General features: G+C 39.6%; 4 protein-coding genes across 4 annotated transcripts; all 4 read right to left on the bottom strand.

The window, feature by feature from the left end:
* Window positions 1–474: 474 nt before the first annotated feature.
* LOC130560386 (solute carrier family 22 member 7-like) lies at window positions 475–5,812 on the bottom strand. Its single transcript, XM_057344119.1, has 10 exons — window positions 5,432–5,812; window positions 5,063–5,166; window positions 4,270–4,424; window positions 3,758–3,926; window positions 2,735–2,858; window positions 2,462–2,565; window positions 1,939–2,153; window positions 1,223–1,331; window positions 869–1,075; window positions 475–567 (listed from the first exon to the last, which is right to left on the bottom strand). The coding sequence occupies exons 1-10, from the start codon at window positions 5,810–5,812 to the stop codon at window positions 528–530; spliced, it is 1,608 nt and encodes a 535-aa protein (XP_057200102.1). The 3' UTR covers window positions 475–527.
* Window positions 5,813–6,791: 979 nt separating this feature from the next.
* LOC130560385 (solute carrier family 22 member 7-like) lies at window positions 6,792–10,489 on the bottom strand. Its single transcript, XM_057344118.1, has 9 exons — window positions 10,109–10,489; window positions 9,623–9,726; window positions 9,394–9,548; window positions 9,095–9,263; window positions 8,549–8,672; window positions 7,954–8,063; window positions 7,590–7,804; window positions 7,252–7,360; window positions 6,792–7,164 (listed from the first exon to the last, which is right to left on the bottom strand). Exons 1-9 carry the CDS (start codon window positions 10,487–10,489, stop codon window positions 6,954–6,956), a joined length of 1,578 nt encoding a protein of 525 aa, XP_057200101.1. The 3' UTR covers window positions 6,792–6,953.
* A 376-nt stretch (window positions 10,490–10,865) lies between these two features.
* LOC130560387 (solute carrier family 22 member 7-like) lies at window positions 10,866–20,545 on the bottom strand. Its single transcript, XM_057344120.1, has 10 exons — window positions 20,165–20,545; window positions 19,930–20,033; window positions 19,489–19,643; window positions 19,084–19,252; window positions 18,859–18,982; window positions 18,588–18,697; window positions 18,291–18,505; window positions 18,079–18,187; window positions 12,034–12,246; window positions 10,866–11,875 (listed from the first exon to the last, which is right to left on the bottom strand). Exons 1-9 carry the CDS (start codon window positions 20,543–20,545, stop codon window positions 12,045–12,047), a joined length of 1,569 nt encoding a protein of 522 aa, XP_057200103.1. The 3' UTR covers window positions 10,866–11,875; window positions 12,034–12,044.
* Window positions 20,546–21,202: 657 nt separating this feature from the next.
* Window positions 21,203–25,143, bottom strand: slc22a7b.1 (solute carrier family 22 member 7b, tandem duplicate 1). The gene is made up of 10 exons (XM_057343093.1): window positions 24,763–25,143; window positions 24,453–24,556; window positions 24,163–24,317; window positions 23,908–24,076; window positions 23,495–23,618; window positions 23,264–23,376; window positions 22,922–23,136; window positions 22,465–22,573; window positions 21,325–21,531; window positions 21,203–21,233 (listed from the first exon to the last, which is right to left on the bottom strand). The coding sequence occupies exons 1-10, from the start codon at window positions 25,141–25,143 to the stop codon at window positions 21,203–21,205; spliced, it is 1,608 nt and encodes a 535-aa protein (XP_057199076.1).
* Between the last annotated feature and the right edge of the window lie 1,193 nt (window positions 25,144–26,336).

The following is a 26,336-nucleotide window of genomic DNA, read 5'->3' as shown; positions in this document are numbered from 1 at the left end:
TTTTAATTCTGTTTTAACAAGTAGGTTCTGAGAACGTATTCTGATAGAAATGTATACTCTAGTTTAGACTGCTGACAGACGCAGAAAAATGTGTTCGTATATGAATGTATATGTCCAGGCCATTCCTTTGACATGGAAGTTATGTACATTTTAAACTAGAACTCTAAATGTTTATACAAAGCAGTTTAAACCAGATCATTTCAGTTCAGTTTTTGGACCAAAAGGTTTGAACACTGGAGAAGTGAGCTATGGAGCAAGAAATGTATCAATAAATACAATTACAAAACACAGTTTCATTTCATTTAATGGGTGGTCACATTTACAAAGATGTAATATCTAATGAATGTTACTTTTATTTTTATTTGACATGTTTTACTTTTACCTGTAATTCTGCATTTCTTTACAGCACTAAACACAAAAGTCAAGACTAGCAACATAAACACAGATTTAAAGTTTAAACATAAACAGATACACAGAAAGCATAAACAAAAAGCATAAAAGTTTGGTGTTTGTAGCTCTCACTCCCCCTACATGTAAGTTTGCTGGAGAGACGTATCTGTGTCCTGGCTGTGCAAAGGCAGCATTCTGTTAGATACTTTTTTCTTATTTAACATAATAAAGAAACAGGACATGGTTAAAGAACACACAATATGGGCACTTAACATTTAAAGGAATGGTTCATCCAAAAATTGACCATAAAGTAGTAATTTTTATTCCTACTATGGAAAGTCAATGGGGACCATTTATTGGGTGAACTATTTCTTTCAAAACTATTTCTGTCATATGTTTTAATGGTATTTAAAGAAATTGTATTCATTTAGAGACGATGATGATTCTAAACTTAACCTTGTCGATTATGATGACTTACCTAGTATCCTCAATGTCCTCTATAGTCTCAGGTAGACATCTGCCTCGTGTCTCAGGTAACTGCCAGGCCACCAGACTAGCTAAGAGGGCTACAGAACAGAGGGTGATCTGAGGGAGGTAGCTCCAGAAACTGTCCAATAACAGGATAAGAGGAGTCAAAGCCACACCCAGACGACCCAGGAAGGAGTTATAGCCCAGCCCATTTTGCCTGCAGGAACCACAACAATGAATTTTCTATATATATAATACTGCATATATTTAATATATAATGTATATCATACGTCAGTTTAACTAAAGATATTTTAACAATCACATCCTTTTTCCTTTGATTTGAGGATGTAATTTTGCTGGTTACCTCAGGACAGTAGGGTAAAGCTCAGAGCAGTATAATGTAATCGTAGCAAAAGCACCAACTAAAAGACCTTGTCCCAGTACAGCAACCACAGTACGTCCAAGCCACAGATCTGAATGAGAGAGTTAATTGAACATATTCTGTGCATGACTCAATAAAGCTACAGTCGTTTTCTGACATTTTGACCTCATTGTGTCATGATCCTGCTCTCTTGTTCAGGTTTTCCAGTCTTGTGTCAGGATCGTGGCAGTACCCATGTGTTTAGTGTGGAGAGAGACATGAAATTGTTTGTCTTGGCGTGACATGCGCTCTCGGTCTCGTCTTTGTCCCCGCCCTCTCGTTCCCTCATTAGTGACTGTAATGATTTAATGCCCCGAACCTGTTCCCCTCTTGATTTGGCTCCCTATTTGTGTTTTCTGTCTTGTGCCTATTTGTTTGATCCAAAGCCTTGTAAAGTCATTGCGTCTTGTTCATGCTCCATAAGTCTTAGTCTAGTCAGCGTTAGTTTATGTCAAGTGCTGTCTTAGTCCAATTTAGTTAGTTTATTGCTCCTGTTGAGTCTGTGAGTTATAATCCCTCTGTCATTGTTTTACCCCCTCGTGGGTTTTTGTTTTGTGTTTTATTATTAAAGTCATTATTGTTTCCAAGCCTTTCTGCAGTTGGGTTCTCTGTTCCGTGCACACCATGACACATTGTTTGTCAGTGTCCATTTGTCTCACCTCTGGGTATGAATATGTTAATCATGAGGCTGATTCCACCGAACAACAGACCTCCGGTCTCTGTTTTACGTCTGCCAATCTTTTCAAGCAGGTAATAGATGCTCAGTTTAGCTGGAATCTCAATTGCGCCATAAACAAACTGAGTCAGGTACAAGTTCAGCCCAAAGTCTGCAATGTTGAGGCTTATTCCATAGGTGGCAGTAGCAACACAAAACCTGTAAAAGCCAAAATGCCAGTAATGCATGATTTAATATGCAAAAAAGAAAGCTGAATTTCAAACAGAGCACATGGCCAGTAATGGAATAGTAAGCCAAACATTTTGGATGGTGCCAGAAGCACACAAATCGTATGCACCACTTCTGACATATAACATTTTTCTGTCATTGTAATTTCATGGAAATTAAGCTTTTTTATTTTAAAAATACTTTTGTTTAATGTAATAAGTTCAAATAGAGGATGTGGATGAGGAGAAGGCAGAATTTTCCTTTTCAGGTAAACTGATTCTTTAAATTCAGTTACACACCATATGGTTCCAGTAAACAAAGCCAGTCTTCTCATTTTAGGGGTTCTGACAAGATCCAGGTAGGAATGCTTCCTGTTTTCTGTAACAGTGATGCTAGTGAGAGCCTCGGAAGAGAAAGATCAGTAGTTAAAGTATTCACCTGTTAACCCTGCTTTCGTTAACTTCTAAAAAGAAACTTAGACCAGCATGAAGAAATGAATAGAAACTATAAAGTTGTGGGACCCGCTGAACTTTGCCTAAACAACAGGAAAGTGAAAAATAGCCATTACTCACTTCATGTTTGATGCTTGAGATAACTTCCTCCCTATGGTTCATAACTGCACATCTGTGAAGATAATAATGAGCTTTTTGTGTCTTTCCATTGACTATTAGCCATCGAGACGATTCTGGAACCCACCTACATCAGAAATGTGAACATATCGTAGGACTGAACAATGAACTCTTAATAGCGCGCAAAACTGTGAAGAGTTTAAAGGCGGTATAACATGCTATATCATGCATTCTGACTTCTTTACACTGTTGAACGTGCTGGCTTCTCATGCGTAACATTGTCATCTTGTAAAAAAACGAGTTGGACATATGACGTAGTATTTCTGTGCTTGATACACTCCCCCAGCACTGTTTTGTAACAGGGATCCTATTCCTTTTATTGGGCAATTCTCCTGTTAAAGCAAGCCCACGGCAAGGCGAAAGAAATAGCCCACCCACGCGCCAACCGACGAACGATAGGAAGACCCGCTTATCAAGATTGGCTGCGCGGCGTCAAGACCGGCTGCGCTGTGGGCCTGCAGCTGCAGCTCGTAACACTTGCGATAGTGAGAGAACTTGTGTGTTTGTTTGTTCACGCATTTCAGTGAAGGATGTTATATAAACAGCGGATATAACGCTGGAGATCATTTGAAACTGATAAATGGAGTGGTCCCAGTGCTAAAACATGCAGGACATGAACTGCACGCGGTAAGTCAAAATAAGTCATATGTCTGTGTTTTGTTGGCAATCGGCGCATACGTGCATAATGTAAACAACACGAAGGGATTAATGCAATGATGTATTGTGTGCAAGTGCTGTAGTTCCGTCCCTCTGCCTGCCTCCAGCAGCTCGTCTTTTTCCAGAAATAACCGTACAGCTGTATCTCTCTTTTATACATTTGATCAAACTAAATACTCTTCAAAGATACGACGTATGCAATACTACTGTATAGGTTCTCACGTTTAAGATGAGATTGGAAGAAACTGCGAGTGTTATCCCATCTTTAAGAATATGAGAACAGGTTATTTTTGCAAATATTGTGTTTACCACCAGAGAATTGTGCACAGAAGTAAAGGTGAAGTGACAGCCACTGTCAACCATCTCCAGTCTCTCACACAGAATGCAATGAGAGATAAAGACATGCTCCCACAAGCCCATGCCATGCTGTCAATCACACACACCAGTCTTCTGTGCTGAATGTCTACCCACTCCACATCTAAAAGAGCAAAAATGCACAATTTTGAGCAAACAGTTCTGATACGTTTTTTAAATAATTTAAATAATTTGTCACTCTAATGAACTGAAAACTTTACTAGTCTATTTGTCTTTGTCACTTTTGTTTTTAATTATAATATGGCAAGCTGAATGATAAAATAAGCATGCATTTTTCTGCAGGAAAATACTTATGTAGTGCATAATGGCCTACCAAAAATGACTGAAATTGACATTACATGTTAAAATGTTTTTTTGCTACATTTTCAGAACCTGTCTATATAAACAGTTTGTCAAGTTAAATCATTACATCATAAGGTGGCAAGAAAAAACAAAGGGGTTCTCACTGAGAACAGCAGTGATTATGATGATGGCAGTGATGGTAAATCCAGTGAAGAATCTCAACACTGCAAACATGATAAAGGAGGAGGAAAAAGCGCTGGCCATGGCAAAACCCATTCCTGATAGATACGATACCAGCAACATCGGCTTACGGCCAAATCTACACAATGAAAAGAAGCCATGCTTACTTATGCAGAAGATTTGTTAAAAAGAAAGAAATAGTAGAAAAACATTTACGTTTTTATAGGGCTGTCAAACGAATAATCGCATTCAGAACAAAATTTTGTGTTTACAACATATATGTCTGTGTACTGTGCATATTTAGTTTGTATTTAAAACACACATACTGTACATGCATATATTTAAGAAAAACAAAACATTATAAATTAAATGTATATATAATTTAAGTTATTGGTAAATATAAATGTATTAATACATGTAAATATTTCCTAAATATTTATACATGTACTGTATGTGCTATAAAAACAAAATTAATATGCACAGTACACAAACATATAATATGTAAACACAACTCTTTATTCTGAATGCGATGAATCACGATTAATCGTGATTTTTAAAAAAAGTTTTTAAAATTACATAAAAAGTATGTAGTGAAAAGACTTTTATCGAGTCGCAAGTTACTTCAGATAAACCAAATCAAACCATTTTGTCCTTTGTTTAATAAATTCTTTGAAAAGAATCGACCTAATAGTAATTATTTCATGAATGCTTTAGTTAACAGACATAAACCATAGAATAAACTATAGTCTTTACATGTTTTAATAACTGAAACATCACCTGTCACTCATGCCTCCAAAGAAAACTGCTCCAAACATCACCCCAACAAAGAAGATGGTGGCCACAGCTTTATTCAGCCCTCTATTACCACACACCAGATCCCACTTTGCAAAAACAGAGAGATAAAACAGAGATTTTGAACCTACAACAACCATACCAGTCCAGTATTAACACACCCCTATGGAATTCACATATCAAAAGATTTGTGCAGTTAGCTAAAGCAGAGTTTGTGGTTTTAAAAACTGTGAGGTACAGGATTATTAAGCTAAAGTAAAACCTGGGGTTAACTATACTATAAGTATATCTTCTCAAGTACATGAGCAGATTTATCACAGCCAGGTACATGACAGTAAGACAAATGCAACTCACCTGTGTGGCCAGAGTGCTGCTGAATGTACTGTTGTCATACACCCATCCATTCTGACACTGAACCACAGGAAGATCTGTGCTGCTCGATGAGTTTGACAGCAGGTGAAACTGAGGATGAGAGAACATGTGACAGGAAGCAAGAGTCCCATCTTCCTGTTTTGGAATACTGACAGTCAGCCTCTCCTCCCGACTCAGATTCCCAAAGATCCCGTCAACATCCAGACCACTGATGTCACAGTGATGGGACGGGATGGCAGCGATAAAGTTGCTTAGCAGAAAGTGACACGGAATCATAAATCGTCCTACAAAACTGATGCAAATAATCATTTTCTGGAACCTGCCGAAGCCATTGATCTCAGTTAGTAGATCCTCAAACTTCATCCTTTTTTATTAACAGACTTGCGTCTTAGTTGTCTTACTACAAAAAATGCATGTAGTGAGGTTTAAGAGCTCGGCAATTATATAGCCTGCCGTTGCTTGTACTTTGGCCATTTAAAAAAAATGCGGAGGTTGTTTAGTAATCTGTATTCAAAATGCTATTGTTGGGTTAATGATTTGAACTAGAATAGATTCTACATAGACATAGCATAACACATGATCTCTGAATGTCAATTAATGTGTTTAAACCAATTATTTGAAACAACTTGTGCACAATATTTTTGTTTGCAGATAAAGGCAGCAATTTAAAACAGAAATTAAGATCTTTCGTTCAAACTTTTAATAATGAGTGCATCTGACAGACAAACATTCTTGTTTTTTTTACATACAGCTATAATATTTTCCATTTAGACAGATATGTTTTAAGTAAAGAAGTACCAAGAAAACAATCAGATTTGGTTAATAAACAGCATCGCACTTTGGAAGCATTACACAACCCCAGATGAAAAGTTTTGATTGGACTGTAAAGTCAAAGCATCCAACAGTGCAAAACATAGTTATGATTTTACCGGCTGCTTTCTACACTAGTTATTCCAAGACTTCAACAGATTTCCAGTGTCGGGACAGTCTTATAAAATGGTAATTTTGGTTCTTCTGTAAAAGTCAAAGGCAGTCAAGGCTAAATTTCAAACCTCGACAGAGAAACATACTAAGCAATATCATATTAGTATATTTTCATGAGATATTCATCACACTCCTGATGAAAGTGATCTAGTGTTCAGCCAGGGAAGTGCAGAAGATTGGAAGACAAAAAACTAGACGGCTACTGATATATCACTCCAGCAATATCATTTTTCATTTGTCATAATTTTCTCAGCTTCCTCTGGCTTTTCATAATGTCTAACAAGATTTGTCCTATTCAATATAAAAAGACACAGGACTTGGTTAAAGAACACACAAAATGAACACACATCAATATTCCAGTCAGTAAGATTATTTTTTTAACATATTTTTAAGCATTTCTTAAATTACTTTAAATTTGACTTCTGTTTTGATTATATTATCTGACATTTTATTTGAGCTGAATATTTTCAGTTCAGGTCCATATTTTTATAATAACCTAAAATAACATGGCATCAACTACTTACTGTGTACCCTCAATGTCCTCTATAGTCTCAGGTAGACACCTGCCTCGTGTCTCAGGTAACTGCCAGGCCACCATACTAGCACAGAAGGCCACAGAACAGAGGGTGATCTGAGGGAGATACCCCCAGAAACTATCCAACAAGAGAACTAAAGGAGCCACAGACACACCCAAACGACCCACGAAGGAGTTATAGCCCAGCCCATTTTGCCTGAAGGAACCACATACAATTTGATATACTGTACATTTTCTACCAATTACTTATATTAAATTGTATTAATTCCAACAGTTCTGCTACCTGAGAACAGTTGGGTAAAGCTCAGAGCAGTACAATACGATTGTAGCAAAGGCTGCAGCTGCAAAACCTTTTCCAAGTACAGCTACTACAGTACGTCCAACCTGTTGATCTGAACAAGAGAGTACCATTTTAAGCAATAGAACACGCCCTCTAGCGACTAATCTGGAAAATGCAGTTATCTTGACAAATGATTGATGAAATGTACGCATTACAGTATTACTACAAGTACGTATTACTACAAATTAAACTATAATTACTATACATTAAACTATTGTTTTCCTCATAATGACTAATAAATCTGACCTCTTTTCTTTTTTCATTGTTTGTTATTGTCTCACCTCTGGGTGTGAAAATGTTAATCATGAGGGTGATTCCAGTCAAAAACAGAGCACCGGTCTCTGTCCTTCGTCTGCCAATCTTTTCAAGCAGATAATACATACTCAGTTTAGCTGGAATCTCAATGGACCCATAAACAAACTGAGTAATGTAGACGTTTAGACCAAAGCCTGTTATATTTAGACTTATTCCATAGGTGGCAACAGCAACACAAAACCTGTAAATGATGAAAAGCCATTAATGCTGTATAATAACATTAATTTCTCATGCCAATTCAAGCGAAAATCAGCATTCAGTTTTGAGGAAACAACATAAAGGTGAGTAATGACTGAATTTTAGGGTGAACTGTCCCTTTATGGCACACACCATATGGTCCCTGTGAGCAAAGCCAGTCTCCTCATTTTAGGGGTTTTGACAAGATCCAGGTATGAAAACGTCCCCTTTTCTGTGTCTGTCACAATGATGCTAGAGAGAGCCTAGAAAGTACAAGAAAAATCATTTAAAACATTACATGAATATTATTGTGGTGCCTCCTGTATCCCAAAGATCATTAACAACTTTTACCCAAGAAGTATGGCATTGGCCTTGTGTGTGGGACATCTTATAAGTCCGGTATGTAATTTTTCAGAGGATCTATTCACAGAAATGCAATGTAATATACATAACTGTCTTCAGAGGTGTATAAAAACCTTACACAATGAAGCGTTATGTTTGTATTACCTTAGAATGAGCTATTTCTATCTACATCCCCTTACATGGAATCCGCCATGTTGTTTCTACAGTAGCCCTAAATAGACAAACTGCTCTACAGAGCGCATTTCGTAAATATGTTATCTCCTTCGGCAAAGAAGCGAAAACGTGATTTGTCCTGTGGAGTGAGCTGTTGGTTGCAATTCGCAACCTGCTAAATTTCATACACTGAACCTTTAACACAAAAGAAAGAATATTCCTGTCTACTCACCTCAGGTTGGATGCTCGAGGTAATGTTCTCACAGCGGTTCATAACTGCACATCTATGAAGGTAAAAATGAGCTTTTTGTGTCTTTCCATGGACTATCAGCCACCGAGCCGACTCTGGAATCCACCTACATTAGAAATATTTTTTCTATTAAACATTCTAAGACAGAATAACATAATGATCTACACTGTTAAAAACAAAATGCTCTTCAGAAAAATGCCAAAGAAAAAAACATTTTTGGTTCCCCAAAGAGCTATTTACTAAGAACGATTTCTTTCTTACTTTTGCATAATCTAAAAAAAAAACTGAAATTCCACCTTTTGTGAAACAGAAATGTTCTTTGGATATTAATGGTTCTTTATAGAACCCTTCAGCCAAAAATGGTTATTCTACAGTACGGCATTGAGAAGCATTTTTTTTTAAAGTGTACAGACATATAGCCTACAGTATATTGTGGGCGGCATGATGCAAACCTTCACCCAGAATGTGAAAGCAATTTTAGAAAATTTGAAAACTGCTAAATTTATTTTTTTGTGGAAATGTGTTTACCACCAGAGAATTGTGCACAAAAATACAGGTGAAGTTATGGCCACTGTCAACCATCTCCAGTCTCTTATACAGAATGCAATGAGAGCTAAAGCGGTGGTCCCAAAAGTCCACCCCATACTGTCGATCAAACACACCAGTCTTCTGTGCTGAATGTCTACCCACTCCACATCTGAAAGAAAAATAACTGTAAACGTCCTAAAAGAATTGTCAGTAGTAAATTCACATCATTACTGAATAAGCATTACACAAACTGTGTGAGAGAAAAGACACAAAATGCACAAAAATAAAGTGATTCCCACTGAGTACAGATGAGATTGTGATGATGGCAGTGATGGTTAATCCAGTGAAGAATCTCAACACTGCAAACATGATAAAGGAGGAGGAAAAAGCACTGGCCACTGCAAAACCCATTCCTAAAACATACGACACCAGCAGCATCGGCTTACGGCCAAATCTACAAAATGAACAGAAGCCATGCTTAGATATGGAGAAATCACCAATCACATTTATGAAGAAAATGATGATCACCTGTCACTCAGACCTCCAAATAAAACTGCTCCAAACATTGAGCCAACAAAGAAGATGGTGGCCACAGCTTTATTCAGACCTCTGTTATCACACACCAGATCCCACTTTGCAAAAGAAGAGACAGAAAACACACTGTAAAAAATGATTTGTTGTTTTTTGTTGTTTCAACTTAAAAAAATAAATTACCTGGTTGCCTTAAAATTTTAAGTTAGTTCAACTTAATAATATTAGTCAACACAACGAGTTTGCAACAAATTCATTAAGTGAACTAATATTTTTAAGTTGAACTAACTTAAAATTTTAAGGCAACCAGGTAACTTATTTTTTTAAGTTGAAACAACAAAAAACAACAAATCATTTTTTTACAGTGCAGAGAATTTGTTTGATAATACAACCTTTCAGTTATCAGTCCACATTTTTAACCATTATGCCACACAAATTCATCAACCAAAAGACAGTCATAACAGATTTCAATATGCATCTCACCTGTGTGGCCAGAGTGCTGCTGAATGTACTGTTGTCATACTCCCATCCATTCTGACACCTAACAACAGGAAGATCTGTGCTGCTCGATGAGTTTGACAGCAGGTGGAACTGAGGATGAGAGAACATGTGACAGGAAGCAAGAGTCCCATCTTCCTGTTTTGGAATACTGACAGTCAGCCTCTCCTCCCGGCTCAGATTCCCAAAGATCCCGTCAACATCCAAAAAACTGATGTCACAGTGATGAGAAGGGATGGCAGCGATAAAGTTGCTTAGCAGAAAGTGACACGGGAGAGTAAATCGTCCGATAAAACTGATGCAAATAATCATCTTCTGGAACCTGCCGAAGCCATTGATCTCAGTAAGTAGATCCTCAAACTTCATCCTTCTGAGTTATGTGATTTATTACAAAAACCTCGGCTTATGTGAGGCCTTATGTTATCTCAAAGGTTGGTAAATAAAAGCCAGACGCTGTTTGTACTTTGGGCTTTTGACCTGCTTGTGTATGTGTTTATGCCTGCATGTAAATCTTTCAACAAAACCCTGTACTTGACAGAAAGGGTTAAAAATATTTTATAGGCCATAAATATTTGACTCAAAATAGTAACACGTGTCTTCTGAAATAAAAATCTTGTTGAAAAACGTCAATTGTGCAAACTTTGTTCAAAATTTTTTATATTACGTATATTTCACAAATGAGGTAAACATTATTTGCCCTTTTCTATACATTTCCAATCTTTAAAAATTACACAGACACATTTTTAATAAAATAGAAGCGCATGGCAATAATCCAGACAACTGGTTAAAGAACAGCATCGAACTTTGGATGCATTCCAGATGAAGGGATTTCATTGAACTGTACAAGTTTGGGACTTTTCTTACACTCTTGAAATAAAGGAAAAGTTTACCTGCGAATTGAAAATTCTGTCATCATTTTCTCACTCTATTGTCATTTTAAACCTGTGTGATTTTCTTTCTTCTGCAAAGCACAAAAGAAAAATGTTGGCAACCAAAAACTGTTGGTCCCCAGTCACTTCTATTGTATGGACACAAAACCAATCCAAGTCAACATCTTCTTTAGTGTTCTGCAGAAGAAAGAAATTCATTCAGGTTGGAAATGACAAGAGGGTGTGTAAATTCATTTTGAAGGTGCACTATTCCTTTAAGTCTGGTTATTTCCTATTCTGTCAACGTTATGAAAGCAGTCAATACTAATATCGAACATAAATACTGAACTAAATACTGAATATTGTTTAGTATGCCATGCAGAACAAAGGTGCGAGGACAACTGAATGTGAAATGCAGGTGTATAAGATAATGTCATTAAACATTTGTACTGTAGGATCTTATACTGTATAGTCAAAAAGTTAAGTGGTTATGGGCGAGGGTGTAGACATCCAGTAAATATTTCAGTTGTTCAACCTTTGGGGTCTAGAAGATGGGATGAGACAAAAAATGGAAAGCACAATTTAGCTCTTCAGCTACATTCTTAAGCCAGACAAATAACACTGAACTTTAACTCTAGACTCTAGACCAATACATTTCTTTCAATTATTACACTTAAAATTTGGGGTTTTTGATTAACATAGTAAGTCTGTTACTTATTCTACACATTATTCTGTTACTTATTCTACAAATTATTCATCATAAAACATTCACATGTTTAATATTCTAAAACAATCTGGTACAACATTGTACTATTTTTCTTGCGATTTCATTTCAGTGCCTCCTTCTGCTCTTGTTTTTAGATGTTGTTGTGAGTCATCCCTCCTATAATACAAAAATAAACATTACTAGAGATCAAATAATTCAATTTACGAGTCCAGTTTCTTAGACACACATTACATGAACTTAGAAATAGTGATTCGGTCCAAGAGCAAACAGGATATGGGAATCTTGTTAAAAATGTATGGGACATTTAGGAGTACCTAAGACATAGTTACCTTATTCCCTCAACGTCATCAATAGTCTCAGGTAGACACTTGCCCCGTGTCTCAGGTAGTTGATAAGCCACCAGAGCAGCACAGAGAGCAAGAGAAGATAAGATGACTTGGCTCCATATACCATCCAATAGCAAAATCAGAGGAGCCACAGACACTCCCAGACGTGCCAAGAAGGAGTTATAGCCCATCCCATTTTGCCTACAGACAGCACAATAGATATGAATAGGCATATATTGCCAGAGACAAAATTCCAACTTTTAATTTAATCAGCATTTCTGGGTGTATTGTGTTCATTCCAGTCCGGTGTCTGTCGAATTTCAACAAAATCAAACCGCAGGAGTCATCCAACAGCAATGTGAAAGACTGACAGCATGACAAGACACATGAAAACTGTTATCAAAATCTAGGTTATAATATAAAACTAATTTTTGAACTTTCCTAAATACATGTACAAATATTACTGTTGTATTGCTTAAAAGTGAATATGAACTTGTTTTCTTTGCCGTATTTGAGGTCTGAAAAAATACAGAGCATATTTTCTGTTATTGTGACCCGTTATTCCAGTTTTAATTTTCTGCGAAACATGCAAATGGAAACAATATTTTTATTTGAAATTTGGGAGAAATATTGTCACAGTAGTTCACAGAATGAAACAAAAATGATCATTTTACCTACACATACCTATAAATATTAAATTCAGAAAAACTGAAAATAATATTGAAATGGTCTCTTAATTATTTCTGCAGCTGTATATGTGACACATTACAACATTAGTAAAGTATTGGTAAAACGTCTTGGTTACGGATGCAACCTCAGTTCCCTGATGGAGGGAACGAGACCAACCCTGCAGGGAGGCATCCGTCGTCACCACGACGTGCCTTGCCTCTGCCCTAGGGGGACCCTGTCCGCAAGAAGGTCATTGAAGATCAGGGAGTCAGGGTGCGTCGGCAGAAAGGCGTGATGACCATACGCCTGCTGCCGGTGTGCCATGCTCTCCAGGGAACCCGTCTCTGTAGCCAGTGTTGGAGCGGTCGCATGTGCATCAACCCGAGGGGGACCACCCCCACCGAGGATGCCATGTGCCCAGGAGCCTCTGAAAGTTTCAGGGGGACCGCTAACTGCCTGAAGTGTTTCAGGAAGTTCAACACTGACTGAGCGTGCTCTGAGTCAGTCACGCTGTCATGGAGACAGAGTCAAGTTCCATACCGAGAAAGAGGATGCTCTGCACAGGGGAGAGCTTGCTCTTTTCTCGGTTGACCTGTGGTCCCAACCGATCTAGGTGCCAGAGCACTAGGTCCCTGTGTGTACACAACAGATCTCGCGAGTGTGCCCAGATGAGCCAGTCGTCGAGATAGTTAGTACCCGCACACCTCTCTCCCCAAGGGGAGTGAGGGCAGCTTCCACGATCTTCGTGAAGACTCGTGGGGTAAGGGACAGACCGAAAGGGAGGACTCTGTACTGATACGCCCGCCCGAAAGTGAGACATGAAAGTAAGCGTCCTTCAGGTCGATTGCCACGAACCAATCTTGACATCTGGTAGACGCCAGGATGCGCTTCTGCGTGAGCATCCTGAACGGCAGCTTGAGTAGGTGCCTGTTCAGGGTATGCAGATCTAGCAACCCCCCTTTTTGGGGACGATGAAGTACGGGCTGCAGAACCCGTTGAACATCTCGGCCAGAGGGACGAGCACGATCGCTTGCCAGAGGGGTGGTGACCCTGACCCGAAGCACGGGAGCATCCTTGCCTGTGACTGAGGTAAGAGGATGTCCCGAACTTGAGCGGGCGTCTGGTAAGTTGTATCGCGTAGCCGAGATGGATCGCATCCCGTAGCCACCGTAACGGTTTGGGGGCTCTAGTCAGGCTCCCAGGGACCGAGACCGGGGCTAGGGGTACGATCTGCTTCATCGACCTCCCAGGGGGTGGTTCGATGGCTGGCAGTGCGGATTCCTTGCCGTGGGGAAGCCCCCGGGGAGGAGATCGGCTCTGCTGACTTACCTGCCTGGCGATGATGTAGCACAACGCACTGTCGACTGAGAGAGCTGAGGGCTACTGATTATCCTCGACATTGGGTCTCGCTGTGACGCAACGTCGAGTTGCCGAACACTGTCATGTAGAGGGTGAGAGCGGCTGTGATATACACCCAGAGAGAGAGAACTCTTAAGAGAGTGGGCCGTTGGGGGCAGGGCAGGAACCGTCCCGGATCGACCACCCAGCGTGGAATGGCTGGGGTCGGGCCCGATGGTATTCTCGATCTCCCCGGTGTCTTCCAATGAGGGACGCTGCTTTTGCCGTGGCTGCTGACGGGGCGATGGTCTCCTCCTCAATGTCTCTTCCGGGGGGCCGCCTGAGTGGGGGGCGCCAGAGCCGGAGGGTGTCGAAGAGGACCAGGGCTGCTGGGAAGCAGACGGTGCACGGGACTCGACGGCCGAGGCGGCCGAGTCACGGCGAGGGAGGATATGCTTGATATCCTCTGTCTGCTTCTTTACTGTCGAGAACTGTGGGTCGACAGTATCACCAAACAGCCCCCCCCTTGCGAGATGGGTGCATCGAGAAAGCGGACCTTCTCGGCGTTACTCATCTGTGCAAGGTTTGGCCAGAGGTGTCTCTCATGGACCACAAGTGTGGTCACAAAACAAGTGTGGTCACCTTGGTCGCCCGTAGAGTGAGGTCGGTGGCGGCGCGGAGTTCCTGCATAAGCGCTGGGTCGGTCTTACCCTCGTGGAGCTCTCTCAACGCCCTGGCCTGGCAGGAGCCATAGCGTGGAGAGAGGAGGCAGCTTGGCCCGCCGCAAATGTAAGCTCTCGACACCAGAGATGCCGAGACCCCAAATGCTTTGGACGGGAGTCTAGGTCGAGCCCCCCAGGTGGCCGCCGCCTGCGGGCACGAGTGCACCGCGGCGGCACACTCCACCTGGGGGACATCGACATATCCTCTAGCTGTTTCACCCTGGAGGGAAGAGAGGGTGACAGAACTTTGTTTGACGTGAACGTGCCGGAAAGGGGGCGTTCCAGGTCTTACTAAGTTCCTCATGCACTTCCGGTAAACACGGCACTGGGGCGCAAACCCGAGGCGCCATGTAGCCAGCCGCGAGCGCTGGGAGAGGCAGTGCGGGCACTGCAACCCAACGCTCACGGCGGCCCGGGAAAGCATGGCTGACATTTCGACATCCGCTTCTTCCTGGGCTCGACCCCCCGAGGGAGGGAGCCCGAGGAATTATCGGAGTCGGATGGCAGTACGTCACCCCCCGATGCTGCAAGAGACATCTCATCATCACGCATCGTGTCCGAATACGTGGTTGAGGAACAAGACGGTGGGGACCGTCTCCTGGGGAACGGTCAGACGAGCGAGACGAGGTGCGAATGGTCCGTGAGCCAGTGGCTGGCGGATTAACGCTCACAGTGATCCTCATATCACCCTCGCTGCTTGCCATAGCGGACGGCAGGGCCGTAGTCCTGCCGTCACGGAACGGGGAGCAGACGAGGTGGTGGCTGAGTCCAATGGGAACACAGCCACCCGTGACGCTATGTCTGAATCGTCAACCGCCCGCAGTGCGGGCAGGACGTATCCACAACGTCTGCCCCAGCGTACTGGAAGCAGACATCGTGTCCGTCCCCCTCCTCGATGAGTGTGTTGCACCCATGAGAACAGCGGGACATGCCACGCTGGAGAAAATGCTCTTCTAGAGAAAAAAAAACTTGAACTCTTCTGGCACTGCCAAGACGCCCAGGGGAAGTCGCTGCAGGAAGGGACAGTCCGCTGCATCACGTCATAAGGTTCCAGCAGTAATTCGGCGTAGAGATGAAGTCTCGAAGTAAATCAGAGTGAAGGCTCAGAAGAACAAAAGGTGAATGAATGCAGCACGCAGTCTCCCTTTTATACCCAGATATCCAGGGGCAGAGTCAAGCATGCAAATTTCATTCGCCAATTTCATTGGCCTTTTCTAAACTAGTCAGAAGTTGATAGGTTCTCAAGAGCGAACCCCATCTGTCGGCTCGACACAACGTCGAGAGACCGACAGAAATGGAACTGCAGTTATCTACATAAAATTCTAAACTGTCCACCTGTAATAAGTATGAAGAAACCTACATACTCATGACATGAAGAAATTCATTTTCATAGCTTAAAAGCTGCTTAAAGATTTTATTATGTTGAGATCTGAATACATCTAAATACATGGCTGATTGAAAATAGCTCATTTCTAACGTCATGCTGTATTTCTGCCACTAGGTGCCAGTAGGTATGAAGATAAATCAGTAGCAAAACTTGAGAGCATGTAGATTTAAATTTTTGAACTTGTAAAGTATTTGTACCTGTGCACTAAAATGTACACTCACAGCCCCAATGTGAAAACTTGTAAAATCAAAAACTGAAGTTCAATGTTTAGATTTTCACTCGTGGACAAAAATCACAAATATGTCTTCTGTCGCAAATGTGTAAACTGGCATTTACATTGGCAGATACAAATGCGTAGCACATATTTACACGTTTTCCTAAATTCAGATTTGAATTACAACCACAAATAGGCATCTACAACCTCTCAAACCTGTCACTGCAGTTTCAAATCTTGCCTTGACTGTTGCTACTACTTTCGTGATAAACACGTAGCAAAACTAACTTGTACACTTGAAAGCTCAGAGGCGAGAGAAAGTGCGGCATTTGATGACGTCATGTGGCTGAGCCACACCGCCCCCTAACGGCAGGAAAATCACAATGAAAGGAGTTTTTAAATTCTTAAATCCTTTACATTTACTGTAGTATATCTTTGTTCTTGGTTTTTCCTTTATTATATATTTTATTGCTTTTCAACCCCATCTGCAAAATAGAATTTTAGGTATATATGACAATAAAGATCTTGAATCTGATAAGGGTGATGTATAAATTAGCAACCTAATTAACAATATAATATTATATTAAATAACAGAAAACATACAACCTGTCATTGTGTAACCGTACAGTCAATCTGGCCAGTCGTGGCCTAATGGGTAGAGAGTCGGACTCGTGACCAGAAAGTTGCCGGTTCGAGCCTCAGGGCCGGCTGGTAACGACTGAGGTGCCCTTGAGCAAGGCACCTTACCCCTACTTGCTCCCCGGGCGCTGCAGTGATAACTTGCTGTGCGTGTGTTCACTACTCTCTGGATGGGTTAAATGCAGAGTATCTGATATAAATACTCTTATATCAGAATGATCAGAATCAGTTCTTGTATTACTGGAGGGGTTTATTCTGCGATAACAACCGACTGGATGCATTATCCTGCGGCTAGTAATTACCACATGAGTAAAAAAATGTACACTAAATATTGATTAAATATTTTTAAGCTCATCTGTAAAAGATCCAAACCTTCCATGAGAAAAAAAACTTCCAGTTAAACCCACAACCCCAATATTGTATATGGTGGCATTGTAGTCAGCCTGTCATTATATTTTAAAACAAACAATAACGGAATATCGATAGTATACAGAATGATATATCATTAAAATACATTAAGGAATGTTATCTATACAAGATAGTATAATTCATGGAATAGTTATACATGAATGTAAAAGTGTGATGGTTTCACTTAGCTATGCTCACAGCAACCCGTTTTGGTGCCTGTCTCTTTAAATGATAATGAGTTACAGCGCAGATTTGAAACTGCAGTGACAGGTTTGAGAGGTTGTAGATGGCTATTTGTGGTTGCAATTCAAATCTGAATCTAGGAAAATGTGTAAATATGTGCTATGCATTTGTATCTGCCAATGTATTTTAGTAAATGCCAGTTTGCACATTTGTGACTATTTTTCTTCAACTTCAAATTCAGAAGACAGATATGTGAGTTTTGTCCACGAGTGCAAATCTCAACATTCAACTTCAGTTTTTGATTTTACAAGTTTTCACATTGGGGCTATGAGTGTACATTTTAGTGTACAGGTACAAATACTTACTTTACAAGTTCACAAATTAAAATCTACATGCTCTGAAGTTTTGCTACTGATTTATCTTCATAGTATGAGCCAACAACAACAACAACTAAAGCTCATGGATCGATATACCTGAGGACAGTGGGGAAAAGCTCAGAGCTGTACAAAATGATTGTGCCAAAAGATGTTCCTGAGCAGCCTCTTCCCAGCACAGCTATTACAGTACGAACAACCGTCTTATCTAGTGAAATGATCAAAGGACTACAGCATTACATTTTAAGACAGGATTTAACATATAAGACAATTTGACAGAGAAAAAAGCTCAATAGAGATCAATATCTCACCTCTAGGTATGAATATGTTAATCATGAGGCTGATTCCAACCAATAGTAGAGCTCCAGTCTCTGTTTTGCATCTTCCGAATCTCTCCAGCAGATAATAGATGCTCAGTTTAGCAGGAACCTCAATGGCTCCATACACAAACTGAGTCAGGTACATGTTTAATCCAAAGCCTGAGATGTTAAAGCTAATTCCATAGGAAACAGTAGCAACAGAAAACCTAGAGGTGGAAAACCCCATAAGCAATAAAATCAAAATAGCTGTTAACATGTAAAATATAGTTGATTCAGTTCACTACAAACCAGGTGAATCCTGTGAGTAAAGCCAGCCTCCTCATCTTTGGAGTTCTAACCAGGTCCAGGTATGAATATTTCCTGTTTCTTTTGTCAGTAACTATGATATTAGCCAAGTGCTAGAGAGAGAGAGGAACAAATAGCTCTATATTAATCTATTAACGTTTTAAATAGGCTAACAGATCAATAAGATATTTAAAAAGGACAAGAGATGACTGTATAGCCTATTTTATCTCAGCATTGCACGTTTCATTATAAAAATGATTTGGGATTTTCTTACCTCAGATTTTATCCTGGCAACCACTTCCTCTCTGTTGTTCATAACTGCACATTTACGAAGATAATAGCGAGCTTTATCCACCTTTCCATTGGCTATGAGCCAGCGGGCCGACTCCGGAACCCACCTACAAGAATATTATATGTATTTGCGTGGGAGATTTGAGTTTCAAGAAACAAAAAATAGAATGTTTATGTGACCTCTGCTTGGTATTAGTTTATTACTCACCACCACGTGACAATGGCAATAATGATGGGCAATGAGGTGGCAACTATCAGCCATCGCCAGTCTCGAATTAAATATGCAATCAAAGCTAAAGACATGGTGCCAAATGTCCAGGACATACAGTCAATCACCCCTACCAACCTCCTGTGCTCGATGCCCACCCACTCCACATCTGATAAAGGATACACATAAGCACATTCACATAAGAAAAATGAAACAAATGTATGAGGAATTGATTTTATAGAGTATTGTATTAATGGTACAGGGATTAATACAAGGAAAGAAGGTGACTGAGTCAAAATCAAATACACAGATGCTTTTATCCAACAGGACTCATTTTAAACTCTACATTTATTAATGCATTCTCTGGGAAAAGTATTAGAGAAAAACATTGGACTGGCTTCTTACTAAGTACAGTAGAGATGATAACAATGCCAGTGATGGTAAATCCAGTGAAGAATCTCAACACTGCAAACATGATAAAGGAGGAGGAAAAAGCGCTGGCCACTGCAAAACCCATTCCTAATACATACGACACAAGTAGCATCGGCTTTCGTCCAAATCTATTTAGAAACAGACATGTACACTTCTTTGTTCAGAACATTCCAGTGTCTAAACAAAAAATAAGGCCAAACAAAAAGTTGTGTCTATATCTACTGTATATCCCTATAAATTTGTCTGTCATCTACATGCTAGAGGAGATTACACACAATCAACGTGTCGAAAAAATAAAACCACATATTTTCAGAAATGCTGGTTCTAAGATACGTGAAGGAACAAGTTTCAATGAAGCTTTAATGAATTTTAAAATCTCAAAAGTCTTATTGAACAAATTAAGTCTGCACCAACATTGCACTCAGGCTTCCAAAAGCACCTGCTCCAAACATGACCCCAATGAAGAAGATTGTGGTTGTCAGTTTGTTCATTGCTCTTTCGTCACACACTAGATCCCACTGAGAGACAGAACCAAACAGAGAGGGAGAGTTAGCTCACAGCTCAAATATGAGTGTGTAAATATAAGATGTGTTTTTTTTGACATCTCAAAGCGCATGACGTGAGAAAACAAGTAAAACAGTCATCTCACCTGTGTGGCCAGAGTGCTGCTGAATGTGCTGTTGTCATACTCCCATCCATTCTGACACCTAACAACAGGAAGATCTGTGCTGCTCGATGAGTTTGACAGCAGGTGAAGCTGAGGATGAGAGAACATGTGACAGGAAGCAGGAGTCCCATCTTCCTGTTTTGGAATACTGACAGTCAGCCTCTCCTCCCGACTCAGATTCCCAAAGATCCCGTCAGCATCCAGACCGCTGATGTCACAGTGATGAGATGGGATGGCAGCGATAAAGTTGCTTAGCAGGAAATGACACGCAAGACTGAATCGACCCAGAAAATTGATGAGCAGGACCATTATCTGGAACCTTCCAAATCCATTAATCTCTGAAAGAAGATCTTCAAATTTCATTGTTGCGCTGTGTGAGCTGTCTGGCACTCAGCCTGAAGGAGGTTATGTCTCAACTGGTTTATTTTGTGGATTGTGGAATGGTGGAAAATGGTTAACAGTAGATGTCTGACTGTTTGTCAAAGATTAGTAAAAGTTAAACCCTTTGGTTGAAACTTAATTACATTGTAGATGTTCAATATAGCTAGCTATGTTTATTTTTGCTTTGTTACTGTCAGCTGTTGGTGTGACTTTTTGTTTTGTAAAACACAGTGTTGTATACTCCATGAGTTCATTGTGACTTTCAGTAACACATAACTGTAAACACAATATTAATGACTAAAAATCGCTTTTTGCAAATTCTGTGACATCCATCAGAAAGCCTTGATAATGGGATGAAGATCATATTCCTCATTACACAATATAATGAAGTAACATAAAGATGTTAATTTGAAATGTGAAAAAGAAATAAACTTTTTATTCAATTATTTTTTTCAAAGTTGAGTTCCCTCATCTTGACCAGGAAATTTGACATTCTTTCAAATTGTGCTACTGCAAAATTATAACTCATTCCATAAAGAAAAAGACAAAGAATTAATTAAAGAATATTTATTAGATTATTTTTCTCTACAGATTAGGTTCGTTTTCAATCCATGTAGAGGTTAGTTTCCATGCTGAGATTCACTCAAGTGGTAAACAGATGGATCTCTTCCTTAAATATAAAGAAATGTATGAAATAATAAACACATTTTGATATTAATTTTATTATTATTGTTATTAATTACAGTATTTCACTTCATCACCTAGTTTTCTCAATATCTTCAATAGTTTCAGGAAGCCGCACATTGTGGGTCTCAGGAAGAAGCAGCGCAAGGAGGCCTACAATGATGGCTACAGTGCAGAACAGGACTTGAGGGAGAGGAAGCCAGACCTCATCCAGGAGGCCCACAAGAGGTGCCAAAGAGACACCAACACGACCAACAAATGAGCTGTAGCCTAATCCATTCTGCCTATGATCAGAAAAGTGCAATGTACTGTAAATACAGCATACAATTTTCTTTATGTCAACTTTTATGATTCTATAATTATTATAAAAAATGAAAAGATTCACATTTCTGGGCAAATTGTGTCTTTAAAGGGGATGTGCAATGTTGTTTCATGCATTCTTACTTCTTGATGTTAAACGTGCTGGCTTCTCATGCTTGACATGGTCAACTTGTCAAAAAACAAGTTGGGCGTATCACGTAGTAGTTCTGTGCATTCGTATAGGTTTCGGAAAGTTTTTTTATCGAACATGAAATTCCGTTTCGAAACAACATTTCTTAGTCCCTTATTGGACAATTCTCCCGGTAAAGCATGCCCAAGCGTCAACCCACGAGAGCGAGATGAAACAGCACGCCCACACGTCAACCATGGAGAGTGGGAGAAAGAACACGCCCATCAACGTGCTCCTTCGTTCGCGAAGTTCAGCTGTGTTTGTTTGTTCACTGCTTTTCGGTGAGGAATGTTATATAAATGGTGGATATAACGCTGGATTTGCAGATTGTTTAAACTAATAGATGGAGCGGTCCCAGCGCTAAAAGATGCCGGTCATGAACCGCACGTGGTAAGTGAACCTGAGTCATATGTCTGTGTTTTGTTGGCAATCGGCACATATAGGTGCATAAGGTACACCACATGAACTTAAAGCGAATCAACAGTTATGCAGGGATCATGCAATAATGTATTGTGTGCTTTAGTTCCACCCCCCGCACGCGTTCAGGAGGTCGTCTGTTTTCGGAAATAATCACACAGCTGTTTCTGTCTTTTATAAATGTGTTCAAACTAAAGACTCTTCGAAGATACAAAGTATGCAATACTACTCTATAGGTACTCAAGATTCATATGAGATTGGCAGAAAATGCATGCGATACATACTCTTAAACAGACAGAAAACAACTTACCGTAACACAGTTGGGTATATCTCTGTGGTATAGAGAAAAAGACAAGTGAAGGCGGCCTCTGAAAATCCTTTACCCAGTACAGCAACGATGGTACGAGGTAGCCACAAATCTGGAGACAAGCACAGGCATACCTGGAGAATCTGACTCACTTATGAGTGCCACTGTTGTCACCAAAAAGAATGACAAAAACAAGGACTAATATAATTAAAATGAGTAAAAAATTAATGTAAATGATGCAATACTTGTGAAATTAAAATCAACAAACGATTACTTATAAATTAGACATAATTGTGACTAATACCAAAATAAGTGATGGTTCTGTACCTGCAAAAAAGTTAAAAGTTAAAGAGATGCCAGTCTTTTGACTGTGACATCCTTATAAATGATTGTTCTCAAGCTAAAAAAAAAAACATCAAACTTTTAAAATGTGAGAAAATGTGTTTTCGCCTCTCTTTACTTTTAGGAATGAGGATAGTGATGCCAATGCAGACCCCTGTTGTAACCAGCGTGCCCACCTGGCTGTACCTGCGGCCAAGTTTGTCTAGGCACAGATAGGCTAACAGTTTTGATGGCATCTCTATGGCACCATAAATGAACTGCGTTAGGTACAGGTTCAGTCCAAAGCCAGATATGTTCAAACTGATACCGTAGTACGTAAAAGCAACTCCAAACCTGCAAAAACAATTGACCTTAAAATCAGAATCAATTAGCAATGCAAGTTAATGTTTTGATGCAGTATCCGAGACTTCTATATACGGTTTTAAAACAGAGTCTGTTGTTGTGCTAAAACATTCCTAACCAGGTGGTTCCTGAGAGAATAGACAGTTTTCTCATCTTGGGAGATCTCATCAGGTCCAAAAACGAGTATGTTCTGTTTCCTTTGTTCTCAGCGACTATCACAGCAGCAAGGGACTAAAAGGTCATATGGAAAAGGCAAACTTTACCACAAAAGCACAAAATTACTTTCTCAACTGACTCACCATTAGCATGGCACATTTTATTATAATTACATATATTATAAATATGTTACCTGTGGTTTAATATCTTTGAGGCTATTTTCTCTTTTGTTAAATGAGGCACATTTGCTTAGATAAAGATGAGCATCATCCAGCCTTCCATTGACAATCAGCCATCGCGCAGACTCTGGGATCCACCTACAGGTATGGGACAAGTGCATTGTTTATTGTCTGTGACATAAAGATAACTGTTACAATTGTAAATCATGTTTTTAGATTTATATTTAAATATATTTAAAAAGTACATTTGAAAAGATACTGCCTCCTTAACCAGCTTCATGCACTACTGCGCATTTTGTTTGTGACTTGTATTGTAGTTAAATACTTTTACAGTACTGTACAGTAGCTGTGTAGTGTAGTGTAGCTGAATCATTAGTAGCTTTACAACATCACTTGTACATTTTTTATTAATTTTCATAACTCTTACCTCCATGTGATCACAGCCAGTCCAAGAGGAGCTGTTACCGCGAGAACCAGAGTTCTCCAGTCATTGGCAAAATACGCAATGCCAGGCAATATCATAGTGCTGGTAGACCAGTCAAGACTGATTAAAACTCCAGCCAATGTCCTGTGCTCAATATCAGCCCATTCTACACCTAATATAGACAGAACCACCAGGTCATTATCAATCGTCATTCAAAATTAGTCACCAGACCAATGCACACATACAGCATGCACTTACACAGAACATAGGTGATGATGCTGATGCCGGTAAGGCCCATTCCAGTGAAGAACCTCATAATAGCAAACATGATGAAGGACTGAGAGAATGCACTGGCTACACCAAAGGTAGCGGTTACAAGGTAAGACACCATTAGCATGGGTTTCCTGCCATATCTAATACAAACAGATATACTGTAAATACAAACCATAAAGATAACTACTACTACTAACACACTTCACACTAATATATCTCTCTAGTGTCTTAAAGAATATTTCGTTAAGGTCCACATCTTACTGTGATCATCTCACCTGTCACTCAGCCAGCCAGAAAATGCTGCTCCAACCATCACACCAATGAAGAAGATGGTGGCCGAGGCTTTATTCAGACCTATCCTGTCGCACACCAAATCAAACTGAGAAAGTCAGAGAAGGATATTATTTTAATTTCAGAAAATCTGACTTTTTCATCCTACTCATGTTTTCACAGAAATATTATAAATGAATCATGGCATAGTCATATGTATTATGCAGAAGAACAGATTCATATGAGAAGAAAAGTCTCGATCAAAATAGTGTGTTTTAAGACAAATGATATGATAGTTTTATATAAGTGAATTACCTCTGTTGCCAGGGTGGACTTAAATGTGCTGTTGTCATATTCCCATTCATTCTGACACTCCACCAGGGGAAGATCTGTGCTGCTCGATGAGTTTGACAGCAGGTAAAACTGAGGATGAGAGAACATGTGACAGGAAGCAGGAGTCCCATCTTCCTGTTTTGGAATACTGACAGTCAGCCTCTCCTCCCGACTCAGATTCCCAAAGATCCCGTCAGCATCCAGACCGCTGATGTCACAGTGATGGGACGGGATGGCAGCGATAAAGTTGTTTAACAAGAAGTGAAACGGTAATGTGACTCTTGGAATAACCAAAAGAACGATCATAATGATCTGAAATTTTCCAAAACCTCCCACCTCAGCCAGAAGGTTCTCAAATTTCATTTTTTACCAAATGAGAGTAAATTTCAGTCTTCAGCCTGATGATGTGCTTCAGAAAAAGTAGGGAGTTATCGAGTCAGTTAGTCCAACCATAGGTCTATTTACACATTTACTGCCTTTATGTAGATCATTAACATCACACACACGGCACACACGACAGTCTCACATGTAGTTGTTGTCTATATTTTCTTTCTTTCTCAAACACAAACACATAATATTAGTTTATATATCATATAGTAATACATAAAGTAGCTGTCAAAAGAATACAGTTATCATTGCCTGACTCACGTTGTCTTGTTGTGTTTGATAGTCTTTAAAATATTGAAGAGTCTTATCTCAAATCAGTCATCTGAATGGGGCTCTTTCTGCAAATGAATGAATAACCACAATGCCTTAGAATACATAGACAGATTTGGGAGAATGTAGAGTTAATATTATAATAAATTCATATAAAAAGATTTCTAGGTCTTATATGTAGTGTTTTTGATCAATAGATATTTGCTTATTCTCTTTTTATAAAATATATAAGCAAATAATTAGAATAAGATTCCCGGCTGCGATGGGAGATCACTGCAACATTAACTTGTCTGGACTAAAGTTCAACCTAGGTATCTTTTACAGACAGCCAGAGTTCAAAATGTCAAACCATACAACACCTACCACATACTGATTAGTTACCTATATCACTGCTGCCATCTAGAGATTCTGTATTTATGAGAAGGACTGAACCTTTAAAACAAAAACTTGCATAGCATTGATAGCATTGGTATTGCAAATTACAGTAAATCACACATACTTCCACACATTTCATACCACATCACACAATAACTGTATACATCTATAAATGCATTCATGTGATCAGAAGACATTTCTTGGTGTGATGCAAACAGATTTGAATCTTTGTTTATTGTCACATGATCAGGGCCACATGAATTTATTAATACAACTCATATAAAGAGAATATACTAGTATTGAATGATTGCTTTTTGGCGATTAAATAGGGTTTCCAAATAAGGAAGTCTTGGGTGAGATGTCCTATTTGCAAGAGGTCAATGTGGAGCTGTCCATGGTGCTATCATACAGCTGAAAGGGATACTTCACCCAACAATGAAAATTCTGTTATCATTTACTCACCTTCGACAGCAAACAGTTCTGTGGCACTTTTGACTACCGATGTATTTTTTCATACTATGGTA

This window comes from Triplophysa rosa, linkage group LG10 (assembly GCF_024868665.1).
Source record: "Triplophysa rosa linkage group LG10, Trosa_1v2, whole genome shotgun sequence".
In the NCBI taxonomy this organism is placed as follows: Eukaryota; Metazoa; Chordata; class Actinopteri; order Cypriniformes; family Nemacheilidae; genus Triplophysa; species Triplophysa rosa.
The sequence above is the reverse complement of the archived record's forward strand: the minus strand, read 5'-3'. Positions and strand labels throughout refer to the sequence as shown.